Source organism: Drosophila persimilis, unplaced genomic scaffold (assembly GCF_003286085.1).
Source record: "Drosophila persimilis strain 14011-0111.01,24,50 unplaced genomic scaffold, DperRS2 tig00000000-arrow-pilon, whole genome shotgun sequence".
Lineage (NCBI taxonomy): Eukaryota > Metazoa > Arthropoda > Insecta > Diptera > Drosophilidae > Drosophila > Drosophila persimilis.
In genome coordinates this window covers 18584528-18611648 of record NW_020825288.1, presented here as the reverse complement: position 1 = coordinate 18611648, position 27121 = coordinate 18584528, and the positions used below count along the sequence as shown (strand labels likewise).

Here is a 27121-nt window from a genome sequence, read left to right as displayed (position 1 = left end):
TAAATAGACAGATGTACAAAAAAAGGTAAAGAAGAAAATAAAAACAGATTAAATCGAATATATACAAATCTCCCCAATGCGTTGGGGTCCGTTGCAACGGTTCGACCGATTTGTATAAAAAATCTATAAAACTTTTCACTTAGTTGCTTTTGCGTACAGCTATACAAATCGACATATAAAAAAAATATACTATATAAATTAAATAAATAATGAGCTTAAATATATACTGACTGAGTAGAAGTAAAAGTAAAGCAGCGGCCTTTGCTGCGGTTTATTTTGCGCTCGTTTACTGAGCACTTTGCCGCGTTTAAGCATGTCTGCATTTGAGTGTGGTGCCTATAGCAACGATCTTTATAAATACATATTTGCGATCTGTATTGCGACATATCTGTATTAGCGGTCGGTGCATTTGTGTGCGTAGAAAGCAGGCCAAACGAACATAGCAGAACTGCCATAGCTGCAATGCCTCTATAGATCTCTATAGAGCAGCTGTCGGCCCTATCTTATTGACTGCTGCAGCGCTGCCGCACACGTACACGAGTTTATCAGTGGAATATCACACAAACGCACTGCAAAAAAACTGAATGTATGCGTGCCGATCACTGCTGTAGAGTGTGTAGAACCACCGTATTTTGTTTATGTATGAATACTCAGTATGCGATTTGATCTCTTACTGGCGCGTAAAATGAGTCTGTGTGGAGTTTGCAAGTAATTTGGACATCTATAAAAATATGAAAACATAAGCATAAACACAAGCAAAACTAAAAAAACCTTTTTGCAGACACTTTTTTAGTTTTTATCATTAAGATACACTTGATCAAATTTGTTTCCTTAAGTTGCTATTGTGAGTCACGATCATGTGTCGTCTCAACCGATAACACGAAACAGATAACACAAGCGAAGACACAAAAAGTGTTTTGCTCATTAAGAGAGCTTTCTGGTCTTTCAGTGTCCAGACCGAAAAGGAAAAAAGTATTGACAGTTATTCTCGAGCAAAATAAGACCAGTAAATGTTAACTTAATGGAGTGAATGATTTAATATATTTAATATGAGTACTGGGGTATCTTATAGTAATAATAAAGCTCTTAGGGTGAGTGATATGTAAAGCGTGAAGAACTACAACTTCTCTCCACTAATATTAACAATATTATAGTAATTGTGGTCGGGGAACCGCTCGAGTTCGATGTAGTCCATTTCAGTGTGCAGTAATTTGTCAAGCATATTAATTATTTCCCCAAATAAGGGACGCTCATGCGGATCCTGAGACCAGCAGTAGTACATAATATTGTAAAGCTCTCTACGACAGTGTTCGGGCTTTTCCAGGCGGTATCCATCCCTTACCTGTACCAGAAGTAAACAATTAATTTTATTTTCACTTTAGATTATAAAAAATATATTTTCTGTACACACCTTCCTCATAACATCGGCAGCAGATATGCCGGGGTAAGGCGTCGAGCCCAGTGTTACAATTTCCCACATTAAAATACCAAAGCTCCATATATCTGATTTGATGGAGAATATATTATCGTAAAGTGATTCGGTAGCCATCCATCTGAAAAAATATGGTTTTATGAAATCATTATTTAAAAAACATATTTATATACTTAATATATGTACATATCCAACTCCTAATTAAATCATAGCACGCAGATCAACATAAGACCTAGCTATACAAAATGTAAGCAATTAATATTCTAAGGAGAAGCTAAGCTCGGCTTTTTCGTATTATAATACCACACAGAAGCTATTTCGATATCAATTCAAATTTTGTTTGGCAGAAAATATAAAATTTAGTTCTAAGAAAATATCAAATGAAGTGGTTACTTCGTTTTTTGTTTATATGTAGCTGTTATAGCAGCTCTATTATCAGCTGACGATAGTTTGGTATTTCAGTAAAATACTAGATTTTTGTCCATTCTCAGGGTGTAGTTTTCTAGTTTCGACAGTACTCGTATCGAAATAGAAGAATATTGAATTATTCTGCAAAACATCATATTTTGATGAGGCAACAATGAGTCCGTGCACAGTTAATCCACTAATTACATTAATCTATGTTCGACCAAATTTACCTAAAAAAGAAAGACTGACTAACTGTCGTTAGTCTTTTATCACTATCATTATCACTCTGTAATAAATTGAGGTCAAATTGTTTGCTATATTATAGTTTTATAATTTTTTTAGTTTTCAGTTTTTAGTTGGTTCTAAATAAGGATAGATATTCCCTTTGATTTGTTGATGATTTTTTTGCTACTGTTGTCTAAAATAATAAAAATTTAGACCAACAACGGGGATCCTTTACACGGCCACAAAAATTGTTTCTCATTATCTATTTATGCACCATTAAATTATCTCCGGATTTCAACTATACCTTATTGGTAGCTTTCCTTCGCTTTTTCTTTCGTAAATCTTTGATGTTATTATATCTCGCGCAAATCCGAAATCAGCCACTTTGCATGTATGATCTTCTGAGATGAGAATATTCCGAGCGGCTAAGTCCCGATGAATAATCTATAATAAAATACAACATTTTATTGTTTTTATATTCTTGCGGAGTAAAAAAACTTCTAAGCTGTATTATACGCCAACATACATAAATGCATATACAATTTACATATACATATACAATATCATTAAGTCTTTCCATATTTGTAATGGGTTTTTTAGGTATGATATGGCTATACTCACACCGCGGGCTGTCAAATAATCCATTCCCTTCGCAATTTGATACATAAAAGAAGTTAAGTCACATGATGTCAATATATTCGATTTTCCGTGTGTATTCCCATAATGTCTGAAAAAATATACAATGGACACGTACATATGTGTTTAAAAATATGGTTTGTCTATTTCTTATGGCACAATCGACTCGGCTTTTGATGCTGATCAAGAATACATATACTTTATAGGGTCGGAAAGGCTTTCTTCTAGAAGTTCCTGGGGGAACTACACTGGGCATATGATTTATAAATTTGTTCTTACCTTTCGGCCCTTGAGTTGCGTAAATATGATTGTAACTTCCCGCGATTAACGTACTCAATTATTACAAATGTCGGATCTTTATCTGTGCAGCATCCTATAAGCTGAACTACATTGACATGGGGCTCCAGGGACTTCATTACCTTAAAATAATACGGAAAAAATCAGTTTATGAATGAGAGATATTAACGATTAATTTATGTACATATGGATGTTTCATTCATCTTAAATATATATTACGGTACTGTTACTGCTTTTAAATCCCATATTGAGTTTTTTTTAGGAAGTACAGTCTACACAAAACTTTAAATTATTGAACAAAATATATAGTTCGCCAGCAAATTTCGGTTGTTTCTATTTAACATGGAACATTTCGTACTTTGTAATTATGTAAATTATGCTCCATGAAATTTTCAGTTCTAGCCTAATCCGCAACAAATTGTTGTGTTATTTGTGCTGGGTGCAGTTGGTGGTTAAGTATGAAGGGCACAAAATTGGAGGCAACATTATTAACATAAAGAACAATCCTAACTCTAGAATGGTCACACCCGCGCCAAAAAAGTGACAAACTCCGGAAGTGTCAATGCGCATGTTGGAATTTCGCATTGAGATTGATAGGGCGAAAGCGGATCTCTGCAAAAGGGGTGGATGCTGCGGGAATCAGTTCACATCACGTAGTGTTGATATTTATAAAAATTATCAGCACATTGTTTATATGAAAAATATATTTTCTTAGCTCTCACTCGGTGCTGCTTCAGAACAAGCCACACTAACAAATTTTGAATTTGCCGCTCTCAATATCTCAATAACATAGCACTTAACATAACAGGGGCTTCTCCTAACAGATTCAGACCAGGGTCCCCGTTTCATTCATGACCTTGCCGTCCATTTAACTCAGGCCGCGAACAATACGGGTCGAATTTGTTTCTAAAGTTGTTGATATGTCATCCCACCAAAAAATATCCGCATATAATCGTGTATCAATACAAGTCGTCGGCACGGTGTTGTAAAAGAGTTTTGATTTGGTGCAATGAAGTCGTTTCCGGGCGGTAGCGTCAGGCTTAAAATAGTTTGGTTTTTCAGTATTGAGTAGTTTTTGGGCAGAAATGTTCATAAGGGAAATAATCTGCGAAAGCAGATCCCTTGCACGGAAATGAAATTTATATCCTGGAAAAGCTTAAAACATATGTTTCCTCTGCGATTGCATACATTTTTTGTAAGTATGTCTACATGTAAAGCTGTGAACATATATATAACTTTCCAATACAAAATGTAAACAAACAAATGCACTACACATGCAAAATGTTGATATTTTTTTACCACCCAAATACACCCTAGGAAAAATGGGGGAAAAAATATCGATATTTAATAATACCGACAGAGGGTCGTCGCCACATCCTGTCGGCATTTAAATACCTAATCGGCGGAAATGTTTAAAATGTTGAGCAATGATGAATGGCAGATTGCTCTCGTGAAGGAGAGGACGAGGACCGCATTGTATATTTTCGCCAACTGGAAAGACCGACCACCCAATACCAATATTTCTTCTACAGCCACTCTGCTGAAATAATAAAATTGGGGAGATTCAAATTATGTTCTTTTTATCCCAAAGATGATAGTATATACATATGTATATTTTAATAGAATTTCAGTTTTTTTTGCTCACAGCTGTAATCCGCTTCTCTTATTGCCTCGATATTTCAGTCAGATACTAGATTTTTGCCTTTTTAACGGTTCAAAAATACGTACGTACGTTCTCGTTTTGCTGGCCCTTTTTTTGAGCGCTGTATTGGGCTTAAAGTCGAAATTTCATCAAATATTTTCGTTGTGTAAATCGGATGTTTCATCCATCCATGATAATACATGTTTTTTACTTGCTTAAACAAAAAGCAATATGTAATGCACTTTAGAGTTTCCATACACTTAGATTTTTTCTGATTTGTTTAAGGCCATTAAGGCCAATAATTATATTTTGGGTTTGCAAATGGCGTACGGATCAGAATTTAAGAATTAGACGAGCAAGAAAAGAGGTCTAACTTCGAGGTCGAAAGAAGGCTTTGTGCAATGTTACAAGTACCTATTGCCAATGGCCAAAATATCATTATACCTTCTGTACAAATACGTTCACGTCTTATACATACTGTAATTGTTCTTACCTCTAACTCGGACAATAGATCTTTTCGATCAACTTCTGTGGCGCTTTCCTTCAGTGTTTTTACGGCAACCGTTGTAATTCCTTCAAAACCTACAAAAAATAAATATTTACGAATGTAATAGTTTAAACATATTTACATTTGGTCAAAACGAAAATACGATACGACTGATACGAAAAAACCGAAATAATAGAGAATCTACTACTCATATCTACTAGATTGCAGTAAAGATCGTATATCGGTTTACATAAATTACTATGTACATAGTACATATACTTTTAAGGTTGTCTAGGAGATAAAATTACATACCATTGATGTCAGTGGCTTCACAGCGCCAAACTTGCCCAAAAGCACCTTCGCCCAGTATATTGAAGAACTTCAATCGGTACCGTGGGAATTCCCAACGATCACTGACCAAACCACTTTCCATCGTCGCTGAACTGCCTCCCGACATAACACTTACTGGCATTAAGTTGCCTACCGGGTCAGCTATGCCGCAAGCAGGTCCGACAACAGAAGCATCACCAATATTTGTCACATTAGTTGATAATTGCGATGTCGCCTATAATAAAACTCGATTAATAATTGTCCATAGAAATACGTGTATGTAGTGTTAGATAAAATTTTGTCATCGACGGTATTTTTGGTGAAAAGTGTCGAGGAAATGTTGTTAATATCATCGTCTATAAATTTGTTGGCACATGAAAGCTCGATAAAATTGTACTTTAGTCTTTTTATAATATTATATGCATATAGTTAAAATGATTGAAAACTTATTTTATGACACGTTTAAACATCATAAACAATTACATCTGTATATATTTCTATCTCAGCTTCCTATGAATTGGTATGGTGGTATATTAAATTAAAATAAAAAAAAAAACTATTGACAACCAAACAAATTTTTTTTCCAATAACTTAATTTGTTTCTTGTAAACTAAAAATAAATTAAAAAATTAATCAATAATTTTTGGTACCAATTTTAGCAATGTAGCCTGAGGATCGATTTAAGAATTATGTTAAGTTGTTAATGTTGTAATTATGTTATGTTATGTTGGTTAGTACAAAAAAACTTCAAATTTCAATCGGTACTCACAACTGTCGTAATCGGTTGGTCCAGCTCCCAAGCAACATAGCGATTGGCAAACGCGACTGGTCCTTGCCACTGTTGCATTACCATTGAATTTCGACCATCATCAGTCAGCGTGTTTATTGGTTGACTTTGATTAGATTTCTTCGCCAGCTCCTCCTTTTCTTTTGATTTCTTGAGAGTTTTACTAATAGCACAAAAACGATGCCGGCAAATGTATCCGATGAAGACAGAAATGGTTGCGATGAAACCGCAAATAGTAACAACAATAGGAATGGTGGTTGACTTGATTGAAAAAATGGTTATGCTATTCCCACTCCCATCGTTCAGCGTCTTTGTCAAGGACTCCTCTGACCTTGTGGAAGTATTGACGGTTATGGGGGTGAGTTTAGTACGACTTTTCTCCGTCGATGAACTTAAAATCGTGGGCGTCGTTGGTCCGTTTTTGATCTCAGGTCTCGCTACTGTTCTATCATTTGGGCTCGGATAATGTGGATAAAAGTTACCGAAGGGCAGCTCCTTAAATATACCACCGTTACTTCCTTGAGGTCCAGGCGTGAAATTAAAGGTTGCTCGATTATTTGGCAGCGCATTTCTGATAGATTGAACGCCGGGTAGTTGATCAAATGATGGTAGAAACTGCGAAATGTTCTGTACCACATTTGAGATAGACGTCTGAGGTCGATAGCCGTACATATTCTCCCGCTGACCCAATATGTTAATGAAAACTTCATTTTTCGCTGTGTAGCGTCCATCAGAGACAGTTATATATATGAGAAAGTTCTGGCCGGCCTGCAAATAAAAAAGCATATCCCAAATGAATTTATGGAAATTTGTACAATTTCTGCGCACTATAAAAGTATAAAAGTATCATGAGACACTCATATAATTGCTGGAATTATAGCTATAAAACTGCCACAAACGTTGTACTTATATCCCTATACTTATATATTTTAAGAGTAGATTAATTTTTCTGTGTACGACTGTATAAAAAGATAAAAAAGTAAAAACTCTTTAGGACTTTTTAGTAGTTTCAATATTGCTATTGGCTTATAACAATGATCATCGGTTGCACTTCAGTAAGTCTTCAAGTTAAAGAAAAGATACGTACATATGTAACTTATTAAAAGCCTTTGGTAATTTTACTTACACGGCCCATCAGGCTTTCATTAAGATAGATAACACCAGTTTGTGAATCAATATGAAATGGCAGTTTCTCCGGTATGCTGGCACCTACGTCACTTCCTTGTGGAGAAAGAAAACGCGGTTCAATACCAAATATCAACTCATCGCCATCGGGATCTTCGGCCCGGACACGATCAATTATTTGGCCAACTTTTTCTGCTTCTGAAATCCGCCAGTTTCGCTCACGCACATACAAAATAGGAGGTGCATTTTGATCATGTGCCTCAGCTGCAAGGAAAAAAGAAAAATATAAATATAAAAGGAGCAAAAGGCCGAAGCTTTTGATACCCTTGCAGATCACGCCTGCGAGTATATCAGCTTTATTATAAGGTTCACTGATTCGGACAAAAAAAAGAAGTCCTGCATCTGAATCGACATTCCCAGCAACTGTCTAGTAAGCTCTTTAAATGTCCTGAAACGTCTGTCATTATACCAAAATTTTCTTTCTACATCAAAGTTTGTCTCATGTTGTTTGGTTCCTATTACTACAAAAACAAACATCGAAAGATCTATAATATAATAGATATATTGTATGAAGTATTTCATTATTTAAAAATATTTAAATAAATAAATATTTGACAGCTCCTGATAATGTTAAAATTTGCTTGTCTACATTTTCAAAGAATAGAAAATTGAATTCAGGAGATGACAAAATTCTGTATCTGTTATTGTCCTTTGAATATTTGGGAGAAACAGTGGAAGTATTACTTACATATGGACCAGAAAGTTAGCTTGAATAATTTTCAAACTACTCATAAAGTATAAACCATAATGTTAGTGCCATTTCAAGACATAATTTTATTTATATTCTTAAAGTTTGGCGCACCTGCACACCACCGGAATTACTGTAAATCGTTGATTCAAATTTACAAAAGTATAGGGTACACAAAAAGTAGGAATACCTCAGCATTAAGAAATATTCACGGTCATGTCATGGCAAAAAAAAAAGCGAAAATCCCGCCCACAGAAAACTTGGACTGTTGTTGAATTTCAAGAGCAAGACAATTGGTTTTGCTCCCCATTTGTAGTGTGGTCATTTTATTGTTTTGTCAGCCAAATATTAAATGAGCGTATTGACCCCCAGTAGTATTCACATTACCCGAAATACATATATATGTCCATATGTACATAGATCGGAATGTCTTTCCGTTGGTCTGTTTATTTATAACTTTCTGGATCATTGAAAGTTGCTTAAATACGTCTTTACAGATAATAAATGTATTCACGAATATAAACATAATCACAGAGTACAGTAGCAATTGTCTTGTCTAATGGATGTCTAACCTATTTTTCTATAAAATTACTTATCAAAATAAATGTATCTTACCTAGGGATATTAGAGACAAAACTCCAGTTGTAGCTATCAATATGGCAAAGGACAAATTTCTCCTACATGAGAGATTGGTTTGTTTACAGAGTTTCGACCGGCTCTGGTGATTGTGAATGTGGCCATGCTGAAATTCCATTGCGAAGTTTTCTGTTTTCTAGATGTCTAAAAGACGTGGGACAAGTTGATATTATTTATCAGTTCACAGCACTCTTAAATTCACATGTTTTTCAGTGCGTTTGAGTGTGTAAAACGGAACAAGCAAAATATTTTTTTTTTTTGGATTGGTGCCGATAAGAAAAGGAATGAACAATTTTTAGGAGAGTACCATGGCCGCGAAGTTGTACGGCGGAAGCTGTTATAAAGCACAAGAGGATAGATAGCATACGTAGTATATGTAGGCACATACACACATATGTATGTATGTATGTATTCTTAATCATCATGAACAGCCAAGTCTATGTAGATAGCCATGTCCGGAACGAATTCTTTTATTTAAATATTTCAGGCAAGGCCAAAAATCATATTTGGCTTGAAGAAAATACATACATATGTATGTACATATGTACATGTACGCTAAATAAATGGGGTCCGCGATTTCTCTTTTTAACTTAGGCAGCATCGGGTGCATGTCGCAATCGAAGCGCAGTATGAATGTGCTACTACATATATGTATGTATATGTGTGTATACTTATGTAATTATATATGTACAGCACAACATATTTTCATTGAATTATTATTATTATTTATGTGTATATCATATTTATATATATACATATACATAAATACAGTGAGAGGGGAAAGAAAGCACCATTCATGATTTATATGTATATATAGATATGTACATACATACATATATGTGTGTACATATGTATACAAATATTTGTTAGGAGTTTTTCGAATTGATTCAATCCAAAATGATACAATTGATCCTCATTGTCTCTTAATCACATGCTGCCACTCACAAAAAGTTCATACATTTACATGTGTATGTATGTAAGTATATAGAAATACGTGTTTCGATTCTTCATAGCTCAAAGCATGTCGCATTGGCATGCTCTGAAAGTAATAATCTTTATTATTTTCATAGTCATGCAAACCATAGGGGTTAGTACTTTAATATTTGGGTGGGTACTATTCTATGAGGAATTCCCCATTGCACACAAAAACTCTAACTGCTATTCACAAAACTTTCTCGGGCTCCGTATTACTTAATGCCAGTGAGGGCCATGGGCGAACGGTCCGTTTGACAACTCGGTACACTGAAGAACTGTCTGTCCAGTCTAGCGTCAATAACTTCACGGACTCTCAAACCAAAAACTTGTTTTGTCTTAAAAAGCAACGAACTTTTGCTTCTCTCTTCTGGCTCTCTCTGCTCAATTTCTCTCTTTCTCACAAAATGTGTGTTTGGAACGCAAGCCATCATGGCTATATAGGTATGTACATTAGTGCTTTAACAGAAATCAAAAAACCTTTCTCGTAGATGTGCTAGTTCGTAAAAAGCAAACTTACCAAAAGAATTTGCTGCGGCAGCTCCCAAAACTCTTCGTCTCTGCGAGATGGCAGCTTCGGTGGAAAGCTTCACCTTGCGGAAAGCTGCTTCATACCTAAGAGATCAGTCAAAATTAAAACCACTGAGCCATGTAAAGCCTGTGGCTTCCACAATCTGTCTCACATTCAATCTCCAATCGGCAAACACCATATCGTACATTTTTTTGAATTATTTCGGCTGTTCAACTTCCAAATTGTAAATTCAATTTTAACATTGAAATTGATGGTACCATCAATTACCAAAGCTAGTTTCAGAGGTAGTTTTTTCCCCAAAAAAAAGCCTAATAATTTGACTGGAATTCACTTTTTACCATTTCATTTTCAAGTTACGAGGAAGTCGGCTATGGGAGATGCTTTGCCACCTACCCTGTATGGGATTGTGCATTTTTACCGTGCTGTTGAGAGGTTGTCCATGCCTTCAGTCCGCTGCCTTTCCCTGCCTGAGATTACTCTCAGTTTGCGTTTGGGAAGTGCAAGAGTCTAATTTTTTTTTAATTTGTGTTTGTTCTTTGATTTGATTGTTTTACTATTTTTTATCCCATGAGGTGCAGAGAAAGGAAACGGTTAGCCCGGACAGAGATCCTCGTTTATTGGAACAGGGATTTGCGAAGTCCCTGAGCTCTCCGTTAACGACTGGACTAGTTTTAAGGCCGGGCTCTCGGCCAAGCTAACTCTCGATGCGCGTTGACCGGTCTTGTAAAAATATTACAATCATCGCACATTAAGCCTGGACTGGCTTTCTATTTCCCAATCTGTAAGCTTAAGTTTAGTTTTTTTTTTTTTGTAAAAAGTACTTTTTCCAAAGTACTAATACACGGAATATATATTTCATGAGATGAAAGCATAGCATCGCATATTTTTATGAGAACATATTGTGTGTGCTATACTAAAACATGCAAAGCTTTGCTAGTCTGACTGGCGGGGGTCCTGGGGGGACCTGGGGTCTAATCCAGAAAGTTCGTTGGCGACATGTTCGGTGAACTGACACATCTATGTACATATATACTGTATAATGGTTTTATCATGCACCAAACAATTATTTTATAGGCTTTTTAACAATAGGATGGATATTTTACTTTATCGACAATGCCTATGAAAATGGAAATAAAGATATCGGAAATTATCGAATGCTTCTGGTACTTATTTGATTACTTCAGACAAAGCTGAGTTACATTTCGGACCGAAAATGATGTACGGTTTTTTGGGGAGTATTTATATTTTAAACTTGTTGGTAGGGTAGAGACACTCGGATATGAACATGTACATATATAGCGTATTGCATGTATATAAGGATATAATGATAATAATAATCTTATAATAATCAATCAAAGCAGATGTCTGTTTTCCGAAAGGACGTTATCGACGCGGTCGATTGCAGTAGCAGCGTCACCAACGACAACGGAAACAAATACCAAAACAAACCAAAAGCACTGACTATATTATTTTTCTAACGTTTTTGTTTCTTGCCGCATCTCCGATAATAAAGAGTACATATATACTTTTAATACTTTTTTTTGGTTTTATCGTATCTTTAAAAATGTGGATGCCACAGATTTTCGTCCTTTGTGGGGGCGAAAGTGGTTGGGGCGAAGTTTTGAAATATTTTTGTAGCAGTGACGGCTATTGATGCTGATCAAGAATATATATACTTTATGGGGTCGGAAACGATTCCTTCTAGACGTTGTGTAACGTCCACTTTTACCACAAATCTAATATACCCCAATACTCATTTTGAGTATCGGGTATAAAAAAAAGCCTAAGACAAATAAAGAAATAAACTTAGAAAAAAGAAGGCCTGTTTCTCGGTTTTCATATTTATTATCACATTAATAAGAGCAAAAGTTATATAGTCAAGAATACTCTCAAAATCGAGAACCAAATATTCAATATTTATTTTAAATGTATTTGTGGAATATTTGATTAGTTGACTGATAAGCTTTCAAGCAAGTATATACATATGTATGTATGTATGTGTGAGTTTACAATAATGCAATAAGAATTCATTCGAATTTAATAACACAGATAAGACAGCTCCAATATGAATTGTACAACCAAAATCTACAAGCGTCAGTTGTTTCGAGTATCGCTTTCAATGAACTCATAGTGATTTCGTCTTTTTCTTTTTACTATGTTAAACTAAATTCCTACCTAAACTAAACTAAGTACTATCGCAAGCAAAACAAGTTTTATTGCTAAACGCATTGTTTTTTTTTTTTTAAGAAAATACGAACAAAATCAAAAAACTGTAAGTGAATATATAATATAAGAGCCACAGAAAAAATTCATTTTCCTTGCCTAGAAGTTAGCCTTCTCTTCTTTTCAAAGCTTTGTACAGGGTTCTATGATTTTTATCAGTTGATCTCACCTTAGAATACAATGCTCATTTATGTATGTATATATTCTTGATGAAAACTAAATCATACTCAGCTGTGAGGCTATATGAAATCTTTTCTTAGACCCAGTTTTGTTGTAATAACTATAACATATGACTTCGTCTTTCTGTACTTTTAATGGTATATATTCTTTGATTCTTGTAAGAAAGAACAAATATAACGTATACTGCGCCTTGTAACCTACTTTGAGTTTGAAAGAGTGTGTGAATCATGGGAAGTCGCACCAATGGAAAATTTTGTTCTTCATTCCGGCTATAATGATCTGATCGCAAGCAGATTCTGTCATCAGTTAGATGAGACACTTCTTTATAATTCTGCTTTTTCGATTTCTTGTATTTTCAATATTGTAGCTGAAGCAGAATTTTGCGAACTAAGGATTAACGGTTTTTATGATGACTAAAAATATTATTTTTTCCTTTTTCAGTAAAGAAGACTAAATGTAACGGATTTACTGGCAATTACTAATGCATACTCACTTGGAACATTAACACGTACATTAAGAAATGATGATTGAGACATCTATATATCGTACTAATTGTGTACCTCTAGTAATGATATCGCTACTTATAATTGACCATCGACTGATCGTTGTGGATTCTAGAGTTCAAGCACTTCCCAAAGCAATGGAGAATAAATATTTGATACGTGAACTTTCGAAGGAAACCCCTGAACAAATGAATATACCAGTTGATCACGAGCAGATCGTCCGATTGCCATCAAACTCATTACTCAAATACACATCCTACAAGGATGTCGCTATTTTGCACTTCCGTGTTCCACCGGATTCTCGGGCTGCTTATTTTACCTTTAAAGCATTTGAGGAATCAAAAAATGCCTTTCGTTAGTACAAAAGACATTAGAAATGTCATATCATAATAACGTACTCATACTTTTCAGAACGAAAGTGTAAAGTTAAGGATGTTACGTTACATTTGAAGGCAAGCAGCTACCCAGTTATTAGTCCTGAAAATATAACATTTCCGAAGAACTTTTTCAGCCCAGAGCAAAGGTATGATACAATTTAAAATTAAAAAAAATTAAGAAAAGTCGAATTGTGTACCTCTAAATCTTATTTTTTCGGTGATGATTATGTATTAAAGATGGAAAGTTTTGTAAACTCTTGAGAAAATTATAATTTTACTCAGAGTGCGTTAAGAAAAAAGCCAAACTTGCCTATTCTATAAATTATAATCTTCATCAGAATCGACATCCGATTTTATTTGATATCAGATACTTCCTCAGTATGGCTCTCTTTCATTGATGAAGCCAATTTCGAATTTTGAATCGAAGCAGTAAAGTCATATGCACATTATATCATCCGCGTCAAGATGATATAATGTGTCCCTTCGGAAGGTGTCTTAAGGAACAACCTTTTGTTGCTCCTACTCTCTGGGTCAGCCTTCTGAGGCTTCCTTTTAAAGAGAACCTCCTGTTACCCTAGATATCCCTCCCATCTCCATCTGTGATACTCTACATACAATTACTTTAATGTTATCTAAAACCAAAACCATATACACTTTACATTTGACACATTTTGCCTTTTCATCAAATTCACATTATTAATATACTTTGTAAAGCATGTACATATTCACACTACACTTCTCTTTTAAACTATATTGAATAAATCACATAACATCAATATACCTTTATAATGTAAATCACATCTTAACAAAACATCGATAGCAGCGATACGTCATCCAGTTAATCAGTACATCAGACGCTACAACAACAAAACAATGCAATAATAACCAGCCTTGCCTCAAGCCCTGTAGGTATTATTAAAGTATCGGGGCATTGCAGCTAGCATTCCAAGGCGTACGCCTTCTACTAATTTTCTACCTTTCAGTCTTCTCAGCTGGGGTCCTCTAAGGCCTCTCCTCTCTCCATCTCTTTAGATCAGATTTCATATCTCATATTTCTGGACAGATTTGTATTTTTTTGTATAGTTGGATTACTCTATCTACCTTTTATACTCAGTACTCGAAGAGAAGGAAACGTTTCTGACCCCATAAAGTATTCTTGAATATGATAGCAGATTCGATAGCCATGTATCCCTCCCAATGAGCGTTTAGATCTCAGAGACTATAAGAGCTAAAGAAACCATATGTTGTATCCAGACTTCTGAGATATCACACATCCGACCCACAAGAAACAAGAAAAGCAAAAACACATAATTATAGAGAATTTCCATATCCACCAAATTTCCGAATTCAGATCGGATCATAATTATTGCCAGAAAGAACAAATGAAGTTGTTCGCGGCCCTTGTCTCTGACTATAACGTTAAACGTCATACAAAAAGTTAGGATAGATAGGTGGCATTACTAGTATTCGATTTGAACAGATTCTGTGAAATAAAGCACGAAACATCGGAATATATCTTATGTACTCTGTAGAAGGTTTGGTCCGATTGCTAAGCGCAGCTTCGTTAGAGCGAGCTTCGAGATAACGCTTAGCAGGGAAAGCAAGTGCAAAGCTTAAAAAAACATAAGAGTATCATAGAAATTTGTAACAACCAAAATATGAGGCTGAAGGCCAATACTTGGCTGCTGTTTGGCAATCAGCTAATGGCGGGTTTCTGCTCCGAACAGGAGGAGATGTTACAATTTTACGGTATTAACAGTGAAACAGCATCAAAAGAGTGATTCATTTTATAACGTACAGGGAACTTCCACAAGATCCTAATGGTCGGCACAAAAGATCAATATATCAATAATACCTTGTAATAATAGTTTGACTTCCTTACTTGTGGTTTTGATTGTTATTCCAATTTTATTTCAGGTTCAAAGTTCATAGCCTACAATTCCAGTCCAATGATTTACAACAACGTATTGATATACAGGGTCCTCACATAGGTAACTGGTTTGCAGTCGCATTTCTCAGTTGGACAGATCCCAATAATGATCGCATTGAGCAACAAGGTAATAAAATTAAAATTTTTTAAAATACTCTTTTTAATTACACTTAATTAATTAATAATTAATTACACTAAAATATGAAAAAGTGAACTTTTTCGGAATTTTTAGACATTTGTATGGTAATGATTTCCTTTACTATCTTCTCCTATAAGAAAGATGATTCTTGATAAAATTTTTTTCTCAAAGTCTGTCTAAAAAGTGTAAATGTGTCTAAAAGATAAAAAAAAACCAGATAAATCGTACGTTCGTACCAATGGAGAAAATTTATTGTTTATGTACTCGATAGAAACCTGTATTAAAATTATTTAAAAATAAATTAATCGCTTTAATCGCTTTGTAGTTTTATATGAATTTTTTTTTTTTTGTATATTTTTGTATATTTACTAGATTAAACCAAAGTCAATTTCTAATTCGCGTACGTTTTCTACCACATGTTTATTTCTATCATAATGAAAACTAAAACTTGATGAACTTCATGAAATGCTAGCGAATCGAAAAAAAAACGTTTTGAAAATTTTTGTTTTCTCTCTTTATGTAGATATATTATATGAAGCTATTGGGAATCTTTTTCAACCTGCTAATCATTAAAATCTATGCTCTTTGGAGTCCTCTTATTCTGTACATCAACTTTATCTTGAACCTTTTTCTAACGTTCATCCTGGTTCAAATCGAGTTAATAGTACTTTAGGTTTTAGGACTCATCGTTCTGTTTTCCCCATATTCTTGAATAAACGGCATCTATGTATCTAGGGTATTACTAAAATTGCATCGTTCTTTTTTTCCATTTTTTCAGGCCTCGCTGCCTCATGCGACTCATTGTTGCTGGCTGAGTTGTCTGTGACGCGCTTCCGCCCGATTAGCGTAAATAATGGTCAAGTACATAATGGCAATCTAACGAACTATGATATTGCTCAAGAAAGCGATGAGGACGAAAGACTTTCTCTGCACGGCACTCAAAATAAACTACAACAGCTAAGTATAAAAACCAAAAGAAATGCTCAACTTCAAAACTTCACTCACAATAACCCCACATCCGGGTCGAAGAGCGATGCCCACAAACTCCACGACAGTGGTAGAAGCAACGATGCAACAACCGGAAACAATGAAATTACTTACAAATTCTATGTGCCTGACAACGTTGGCGTTGCCACGGCTCGTATCTCATTCTTAAAAGTGTGCGTACATTGTCCAGACGTTGGTTTTTATGTCCAAGCAAATGCATACCCACAGAAAAATATTGAATACAGCGAGGACGAACAAAACAAGATCCATATTACGGTCATCCGTGCAAATCAGACGAGGGAGATCTCAATTCCGTTTTGTGTGCAGCCGAGCACATGGCACTATGCCAAGCTGAAATTTGTTGGCAAAGCGGAACAAGCTAAGTATGGGACAGAAACCAAAAAAGTACTGACTAAAGGTGATGAAGAAACCGATCTCTTTTTAGAAACAGAGCGTAGTTTGTTGAAAAAGCTCATAGATAATTTAAAATTGGATGTGCCGGAAAATGTATCGTATTCTATCAAAATTGATTTTCATCTCCCAGAGCCAATTAGCCTTTTAAAGGGGAAAAATATGCAAGGTGATAAAGATACTAATAGCTTTAACGCATGGAGTCCGACGCGCTTTCGTAACATGAACTTCTACTCACTGCTGCGGCAAACATATCGCGAGTTCTTTATGTTTGATTATGATCTCAAACCAGATGAAAATGGCACTGTACCTGCCGTCCTTAACTTAACGACAGAATCAGCTTCAGGATTCTCATTTGACCTCGGCGAAGTAAATGATATTGGGGGCACACTGACATTCGCCGTGTCTATGAAGCATGCTCTCCATACAGATACCGAACTAAAGTTGCTTCCCCCGAAACTTTCGCCAGCCTCTGAGCGTGGAGGCATACTAGCTGAAAAACTTATAAGCGATCCAATTGATACTGTACTGCCAAAATTCAATAATCACAGCATACAAATAATTGTTTGTATGCAATTGGGCGAACCCGGAGTTCCCACATGGCCGGATAAATGCCGCTACGGACAGCATCTGAGACACGCGTCTAAAATAGTGAACAACACGGATAGTGTTGGCCTAATTCATGTTCCCTTTCCTGAAAGTGGACGATGGTAAGTTTATACTTGATTACAATCATGAAACTTTTTTTTACAGTATACAATTTTGTGTCTAGGTATGTGACCATGGGACTCTACTGCCATGGAGCAGAAACGGCACGTGGTACAATAATCGATAATATCAAGGAGTTCGTTGTCCATCATAAAAACCTCCTGAAGGAAATGCGACCTCCGTGTCCCTGTGCTAGTGCTGCTAAAGAATACGATGCCTGTATAAAATCGCCAGATTGCTTAGCTGGAATGAATGAAACGGAGACATTCAAAGTGAAGGAATGTTTGATGGACTATCAATGCACTTCCAACTACGACATGACACGGCTATTCAAAATACACCAAAAAACTGCGATGGAGGAACATATTGAAGTCAATAACTGTAACACTTCAGTGGTGTTTTCCGTGTCATCAAGCCCTTGTGTGGGAGGACGTTGCGGTCACTTTGGTCGCTGTTATCACTATATGTCCGGTGGCTTTGTTTTTTCCACATGCGTATGCATGAAGGGATATCGGGGTTGGGACTGTACCGAAGATTCCCAGGTTCCTACAAATATGTCCATCTTACTTGCATCCTTGTTACTAACTTTAAGTAACTTAATCTTCGTTCCGAGCATTTACGTCGCTCTAAGTCGCCGCTACTTTACAGAAGGCATAATTTATTTTTTTGCAATGTTTTTTTCGACTTTCTATCATGCCTGCGATTCGGGCGAAGATGAGTATAGTTTTTGTCTGGTAAAAATTGGTGTTTTGCAATTTTGCGATTTCTATTGTGGACTTTTGGCTATCTGGGTAACACTTGTAGCTATGGCCGACGTCCGACAACAGTTTGCGTCTCCTTTACATATGTTTGGTGCTATTCTGCTAGCATTCGGAACAGAGCTTAATAAACAGAGCCTTTGGGTGTTCCTCGCACCAGCCTTGACAGGAATCTGCCTAATTTCGACCAGCTGGGGCTTTCGCTGTGCCAAAACTCGCAAAATGTTCCCGTCTCGCCGCTACTTGACAGTTTGGCTGCCTTTTGGGATTTGCCTTGTTTGTGTAGGCTTGGTGTGTTATGCTTTTCTGCAAACAAAGCAAAATTATCACATTGTTCACTCAATCTGGCATATAGTTATGGCATTAAGCATTTTATGTTTACTACCTTCACGAAGTACGGCGAAATGCTAGAATTTGTAGACTACCTGGATAGACTAAGGAATTATGTTTAAATGTAACTGTTGATGTTAAATACAAAAAAATATCCCATTGAAAGACGCATTCTTATTATTTAATAATATAACATTTTGTCGTGATGAATATGGCTTTTTACCATTAACGCTGAACGCTTTCTGGCGTAAGTATTTTTTGATTATTCTTCTTATTATTATTCGTCTTCAATCCACTTCTTTACCACTCTAGCAGTATGGATTGGGGCATTGTCTTGCTGAAAAGTCCAGTTTGATGTCTCTAAGATGTTGGAAAAGTGGGGAAATGACATTTGGAGTAGCTCTTTGCATTCATCTTATACGAAACAAACTGGATTTCATATGTTCCATAAGAGATGGCACCCCACACCATTGTACCCCCCTCACGACTATGGTGACGGATCAAATAATGTTCTTTCTTTGTTAAATCATGAAATTAATAATTAAACCCATCTAGTCCACCCAAATTAAAGCGTTTATCATTAGATAAAACGGTTCGGTATCAGTCGGGGTTCCCTGCAATATGATCCTGAGAAAAAAGAGAGCGAGCTTTTTTACGAACGTCAGTGAGTGGTGGTCTTTTTTTATTTTGAATCTCTTTAGATGTTTTTCATTTCGTATCACTAGCTCGCTATACAAAATATCATCGAATTTCAACCGCACAGCACATTGGGTGTGAGGATTCTCGCAGAATTCTTCGATTTTGCCAAGGCGCGAATGCTTTTCTGTTTGGAGCATTCATATTATTCATATTTCCATAAATTTATGGATTTCTTAAGAAATGAGACAACAGACTAGCCTTTTAAACATTTTGTTTGGCTATCTGCCTGGTTGTAAGGTGTTGCTGTCTCGATATGCCAATATTTGAGATTTTTCCACGACCCCAGTTTTACCACGACCCATTCTATATTAAAAAAAACTTGAAAAGTGCAAGAGGTGTATAAATGCACCTTTTACCGTGTACAGCTTATCAGTAACTGAAACCGCAGCCTCTGAATCTATTCGAATGATCGCCAAAAAAGCTAATTTTTCGGCATAGGGAAAGGCAAATTTCTGCAGCCCACTCTTAATCCCCAATTTTGTCAACTATACTGCTCTAACAGCAACAAAATTTCGTCGAAAGCTTATTTCACAAATGATAGAATCAAAGTGTAAAACCAAAAATGCATTGAGTCTATTCTACTGATCGGTAGTGTACGTACATGAATGAATTTTAAAGATTCAGAAAAATGTGGTACGCTAACTTTGAATTTTATAAGATTACATCACTTTTGAATACTCTATAATAGATATAAAAAAGCTTAAGCTCCATATAAAAATAAATCATTTTATTTTACACTTCCCGAGCCATATCGAATTTCACGTTCAAATTGCTCTGCTTTCAGTGTACCGTCTATACTCTCAAAATTTTTGTTAAAAACACTGTATGCGCTAATTTCATTTTGTTTTTTTGGGCCCGTTCGCGTATTAAAATAAATACCAAACAGTGCGGAAAACATAAGATAAACCAATCCAAACTTCAGTTCAATGGCTATTACATAGAGAGTTATCCAAAAAAGAAGATATACAGTCCAAAGAGTATACTTGAGTACGTTCCCCCCTGAATGGTCTTCGGTTTCGGGCATAATGCTGCTTTCTTCCACAAATTCGTTCGCACTGGAGGACAAAGAGCCATCGTGCGAGTTTTCTTCGAAAAGTTCGGGATGGTTTTTTGAAGGCTAAAAAAAATGTGTATGAAATTAACAGAAAACCTTACTTGAAGGCAAATTTTATATTTTTCTGCATATGTACATATGTATGTACGTATGCACTTTCATACGTATGCAATTTCATTCGTAAACGGTACCTGTTGCAAATCGATTGTAGTTTCTTTAGGAGAACCAGTGCCAAACATTAAAAATCTGTAAAATTTTTCTTTTAAATTTTCAATTGTTTTTTTCCTTCGCTTTTTAAGGCGATATTGTTTTAACTGTTCTTGAAAATCAGCCATTGTATTATTAATATAAAAATTATGGTAATACTAATTCCGGTTAAAATACTAAAATACTTGTTACTTGTCCGTATTTTAGTATTTTAAGGGGGAACAGTACTATAGACTGTGCATACAGAGCACATCCCGAGGGAACGGTGGGATTATGGGACGTGAAACGCCGATTCACATTCCGTCAAAAAAACAGCTGATGAGCATTAAATGAATAAATGTTAGTCTGAATTGTGTAATTTTCACAATTTTAATTTAGTAAATTGGCAATATTATTGACTCTATTAAAACAATCCATACAATAAAAGTTACTCTTTGGACTCCCTTAAACATTGCAGCAGCTCTGTTTGGAAAGTGGTTTGGCCAAGGGTGCTCGCAATTTGCTGAAGTATCTCTCGCTTTGTTTCCTGGTGCTCCTGTTATTTCTGCTGCTTCTCCTGAATTTCAAGCTTTTTCCGAACAATCTCCTCCAGATTGGAGGATGGATTGCATGTCCATTTCGATTTGCGTGTATTGTTTGTTTATTTAATGGCCGCAAAATAAATTGTTGCTTTGTTGGTCAATTCCTCTACGTCTATCGACTATGTATGTATGTATGCGCGTTAATCTCCGTTCTAGTTGCCTTTGTTGATTTCGATGTTATATGTGTATCTGAGACGTGGTTTAACTCTGATTTATGTGATTTGTCAATTGTGTGTGATGGTTATGTTGTTTTTCGTTCGGATCGTATTGGACATGCAGGTGGCATTGCTATAAATGTGAATACGAAATTAAAATGTAATGTTAAATGTACACAGCCTAGTGAATGTACTATTGAATATTTCTTCTTGGAAATCGCAAGCAAAATGAACAATAAATATTTATTAGGCTGTATTTATAGGCCCAATTGTACAATCGATTATGAGCAACTTTTAACTATTATCTCGAAAATTTCGGTTTCATACACTGACATTATACTTGCAGGTGATCTCAATAGCAATATCTTGGAAGAGGGTAATCTATTAGATAACTTTGCCTCCCTGTGATACACTTCTTGACATTTTCTTCACTAATGAATCTAGCAAGACTCAACTATATGACCAGGTAGACCTGCTAAGAGTGATTACTATAAATCTAAGTTCCAAAACTACTGTACCATTAAGCAAAGATAGAATGAAATGAATAGTATAGGAATAGGCAAATGTAAACAGATGACTGAGCTTGATATAAATAACAAAAAGTTATCGATAATTGATGTACCTGAAGCGATAAGTAGCACGTACCGGAATCGCATTCCACGGCCGCATGCTCTGATCAACCCATGACGGTCTAGGAAAGGGTTCATTTTCAGGATAGAATTTGAACTTGACCTTGGCATTGGACGCTTACCACTTAGGCAGCGATACTCCTCAGGGTATTCTTTACGCTGCCTTTCTAGGATAACAGTTTGTTTAGCTTTAGCCACTCGTAAGATGACCCTCTTGCGCAGTGTCTAACTTCCAGTGTCTAACTCGTAGAGCTCTCTCCAGACTACAGAATCGTTCGAGGAAGTCTTCGGCTGGGTTGAGAGCGAAATGGACCTTTACAGCACGCTGCTCTGAGGTCATAACGGGGGAATTACTAACTGGTGCGGGCCATTGATCTCGGCTCCTCTGCAGCCAAGTTAGGACAAAAGCACTGCAGCGCTGGCAGATCTCGCTTGGAAGCTCACAGTCCCATCCCAGGTCCTGCAACTAGATTTCTTGCATGAAGATCTTGGAATGGACAATTAATGGGGCCATCCCCCCCTCGGGGTCGAACAGCTTTCCGATCTGGGACAGAGCTGTTCGCATGGTGTATGACGACTCAGGCGCTCGAGTTAGCGAGAGAAAAATAACTCGTATGAAGTCGCTTTGCAGCGAATCGCGAAAGTTTAGCCGTGCTATCTTCGTCAATCTCAAGTAAATCATTGTGGAGAAGATGCGCACTCGGTATTCCTGCCAGAATAGTCCATTTTGAGGTCCATTTTCTCAGCGGAAAACTTGCAGAGCTAAGTGCAGCCTCGTGGATCGCTTGTCGAGCCTCATCGGTAGAATCCGCTCCGACTAGGACATCGTCGACATACATGAATGATCGGATAATGTGAATTTCTTTCGGAAATCTGGACTGGACTTCGCCATGTCCTCCCTTGGGAACGAAATGGGTTTGAGATTTCCCTTTGACTTGTCTGACGAGGGTATGCTCGCCATGGAGTGGGCCTGAGCCTCCATGCCTGGATGGCCGTTCTCGGTCACCTCGAGAGACAGGTACCGCTCCGACAGGAACTTGTCCATATCGTGCCAGGTATGAATTTACGACTTGTGTGTCACATATTGCTCCCAGAGCTCCAAAGTCGTTTTCGGCAACTTCGCGGAAATGAGGTACACTAACACTCCGTCAGCGAAAACTCTGTCTGTCGAGAACTCGGAATGGTTGAGTGTCGTAACGCACTTGTGGACGGCCCTCTAAAGCTCTTTTAGCGCTGCTGCTGACTCAGTGCGGATTTGGGGCAGACTTAAAAGTATCTTCAGCTGGGCTTTGAGTATCAGCCTCTTGTTCTGGAAACGCTCACGTTGGGCGTTCCATGCGGTCGCTTTTTTTTATTGAGGTGGAGCAGATTTTTCTTGGCTCCAGTGGCCAACCTTGGGTTCTCTATATATATGGCAGTGAACAGGTCTCGGAACGTGGGCTACTGCTGGTATTCCCGACTGAAAACTCCAGTGTCACCTGGAGGAAGGCGGCAACCACCGGAAGTCGGCACTTGAATGGCGAGCTGAGGCGTGTGAGGGACAGTCTGGGGCATTGCACATAGACCGCGTAGCAGTCATCGTACATCCCTTGGACGTCAGCTATCCCCTCTGGATCCGCTTCCGATATCGTCCCCTCACAGGTCTCGAACTCCGCGTCCACTTTCGCCCACAGACTTCGGAGTTGATTTCGATGGACTTGGGAGAGCAAGCGGGTTGGTGTACCAGCATCTGGAGCGCTGAGCTTCTGGTCGAAGTGTGTCAGTCTGCTTGCAGCCAAGGCAAACTACGACCGTACGGAACTGGCGGCCGATTGGGCCATAGTGCTAGGAACCGTGCGAGGGACTACCGAGGGGAGCAATAAAGCCTCGAAGGCATGTGGTGTGTGAGCCCGGGACGTGGACGGACCTTGCTCAGCTGGGGCCTCAGCGAACTCACCCCCTTAAACTTCTTGCGAGAATACTTCTCACCAGTGGGCATGTTTGGCTGATCGATTTGCGATAAGCGTAGTAGAGTCGCAAAGAAGGTGAGCGGAAATAGAGCAGTGAAAGTTCTAAACGACGAACCGTGGATATGTGGTCTTGGTGGAATTTATTGCGGGTATCTATATTATAGAAATTGTACACCGTGGACGGAAATAAAATATATATCAAAAAATGTCCAACCAAGAACGAACCAAGAATAATGAGGATGAGCAATAATATCGGGGCACGAGGTACCACTATATGGAGTCGGATGCAAAACGACCGTTCAAAACAATATACCCTCAAAAGGCAGGGTAGCGCGAAAAATATTCTCCCACCAACACTAACGCAAGCCAGCGGTGGAGAAGCGAAAGCGAAAAGAAAAACGAAAAGAATGACGAAATTTAAACAACGGATAAAAACGGAGTATAGATGTTTTATATATGCTACTTTAAAAACAAAATGCGTACGTAAATAAAGATGTGCCGTACGTATGGAATCGTGTTAGTTTATATATGTAGTTTATACAGGGGTGGTCAAAAGTATTTACACAACGAGTTTTTTTTAGCAAGTTCAAGTTTAGGAGTTGTTTTTGTTGTTGTTGAAATCAAAATACAAAAAAAAGCTTTACGGGCAAAAAGCTTGATCTACTAGGAATTGGTTGAAAGAAGAATTGGAAAAATAACTGTTAATGGGCTAAAAATAGAAGCATGTGAACTGTTGTCAAAAGTATTTACACAAATTTGCATTGCTTCAGAAGTATTTACACAATGCAAATTAGAGCTTATTCTTAGACTTGGTTTGACTTAGTGCAGTCGTTTTTTCGTTTATTGCAGTTGCAATAAGTAAATTTAATTTAAAATTTAAAATTAACTTAGTAAAATGGTGAAGACAAAGGAGTTGTCTGTTGAAACTCGATCCGAGATCGTTACAAAATCTAAAAGCGGGGTTTCAGCGTCGGAACTGGCCAAAACTTACAAAATTTGTAGAAAAACCGTTTATAATCTGGAAAAGAAAAAGGACACGAATGGAAATTTACAGAATTTAAAAAGAAGTGGAAGGAAACAAGCGATGGATGAACGGGAATGTAGACGTTTAATTGGCATAGTCGATAAAAATCCGTCGATAAGCCCAGTTAAATTGTCTGCAGATTCGCAACAATTGATTGGCAAAAAAGTCTGTGATGCTACAATACGTCGGAGATTGAAGGAGATCGACATACGAACGTATACAGTGCGAAAAATAATAGAAATTTCCGAGGCAAATAAAGCAAAACGCCTCTCATTCGCATTGGAATACGTTAAAAAACCAAAGGAGTTTTGGTACAATGTTTTATGGACAGATGAAGTAGCTTTCCAGTTCCAAGGCTCATTCTGTAAAAGATTTATGCATCTACGACAAGCAAAAAAACAAAGTGCAGTGCAACCATTAAACAGATTTGGTGGAGGCACAGTGATGTTCTGGGGGTGCATGTCTTACTACGGATTTGGAGACTTTGTTCCAATAGAAGGCACTCTGAATCAGACCCGGTATCTTGTTATACTGAATGAACATGCTTTTGTGTCTGGTGACAGGCTATTTCCCATCTCCGACTGGATTTTACAGCAAGACAATGCTCCATGCCACAAGGGATCGGCACCTACAAAATTTTTACGAGATCTCAATGTGGCTGTTCTTCCCTGGCCTGCGCAGAGCCCTGATCTCAATATCATAGAAAATGTTTGGTCGCTTATTAAAGGACAAAGAACAATTGATAAAAACCGAAAACGCGACGTTACCATCGAGGAAGTAAAGGAAATTTGGTCGAAATTGGAACTTGGATATGCTCGCCACTTAGTGGAATCAGTACCAGCCAGGTTGCAAGCAGTTATTGATGCCAAAGGTGGAATTACAAAATATTAATCATTATTATTATTATTCATCCAACAAATTAAAAAAAAAATCATTAAATCATAATAAAAAATTAACTTAAAGTTTTGTGTAAATACTTCTGCAGCATTAAAAATGTGTGTAAATAATTTTGACAACTGATAAGCATCACTTAATTTGCTTCTCCTTATTCGTACAAACAGTTATCTTTTCCAATTCTTCTCTCATTCAATTGCTAGTAGATCAATCTTTTTGGCCTAAAAGTTTTTTTTTTTATTTAGCTTTCAACAACCACAGGAAAAGCTCCTGAAATTGAACATGCAAAAAAAAACTCGTTGTGTAAATACTTTTGACCACCCCTGTATATGTTAGTTATATATGTACGTGGACTGTGGATCGACTCCCTCTCCTCTATTACCGAAATTACCAATCCCAATAATCACTCCTCCTACGCCTCCTCAATCAGAAATCTTATTACCAAACACGTCCTCAAGATCGTTCTAATCCTAGTAACATAGGTGTAAAACAAAAACAAAACAAAATCCTGGTACCAACAAATGAGCAAACTCTCTTTAACTAATCCTCCCCACAAACACTAGCCTAAATAAAATACACCAAGTCAACATAAATAGACTGAGACTTGGCCACACCAATCTCTCCAGTGCCCACTAGTGGAGAGTGAAGTTTAAAAAAAGCTTCAGCAGGGTAACTAACTGCAATAAAAGCCAGTCTTAAAGTAATTCTTGGTTTTGCATAATTTTTGAACGTTTAACTGTATTTAATTATTTTCGATTTCTTTAATCTATTATACTGAGATAGGGGCTTGACTTTTTCATTATATTTTTTAGTTTTTTCGTACGAATGTCACGTCATGCCAAATTGGAAATGGCCATTTAAAAGATTGACATTTGTGCAATATGTACATACATACATATGTACTATGCATACTAGAGGTCTGCATGAATGGCACAAAACGGGATTTGAATTAACAATGCGCATAATGAATTGAGTGAATTCGAATGCTATGGCGCAAGAGTTTGAGTGAGTGTATGCTCTGATATATGCACATATGTATATATGTATAGATAGCTCAAACACACAACACAAACGAAGCTGTGCGAATTTCATTCGAATGCATTCTATTTTTCTCCTGTAGATTTAG

The 27121-nt window shown here is 36.9% G+C and overlaps 3 protein-coding genes across 3 annotated transcripts; 1 reads left to right on the top strand and 2 right to left on the bottom strand.

Annotated features, from left to right (window-relative positions):
• Positions 1-995: 995 nt before the first annotated feature.
• Positions 996-15515, bottom strand: LOC6591372 (tyrosine kinase receptor Cad96Ca). The gene is made up of 12 exons (XM_026985854.1): positions 15423-15515; positions 10246-10340; positions 8733-8897; positions 7371-7633; positions 6230-7012; positions 5440-5692; positions 5134-5222; positions 2981-3120; positions 2687-2792; positions 2370-2509; positions 1412-1553; positions 996-1342 (listed from the first exon to the last, which is right to left on the bottom strand). Exons 3-12 carry the CDS (start codon positions 8869-8871, stop codon positions 1118-1120), a joined length of 2280 nt encoding a protein of 759 aa, XP_026841655.1. The 5' UTR covers positions 8872-8897; positions 10246-10340; positions 15423-15515; the 3' UTR covers positions 996-1117.
• LOC6591867 lies at positions 13096-19547 on the top strand. The gene is made up of 5 exons (XM_026985866.1): positions 13096-13517; positions 13575-13686; positions 15458-15597; positions 16388-17717; positions 17780-19547. Exons 1-5 carry the CDS (start codon positions 13181-13183, stop codon positions 18882-18884), a joined length of 3024 nt encoding a protein of 1007 aa, XP_026841667.1. The 5' UTR covers positions 13096-13180; the 3' UTR covers positions 18885-19547.
• A 661-nt stretch (positions 19548-20208) lies between these two features.
• Positions 20209-20891, bottom strand: LOC113565111. The gene is made up of 2 exons (XM_026985860.1): positions 20748-20891; positions 20209-20619 (listed from the first exon to the last, which is right to left on the bottom strand). The coding sequence occupies exons 1-2, from the start codon at positions 20889-20891 to the stop codon at positions 20230-20232; spliced, it is 534 nt and encodes a 177-aa protein (XP_026841661.1). The 3' UTR covers positions 20209-20229.
• Between the last annotated feature and the right edge of the window lie 6230 nt (positions 20892-27121).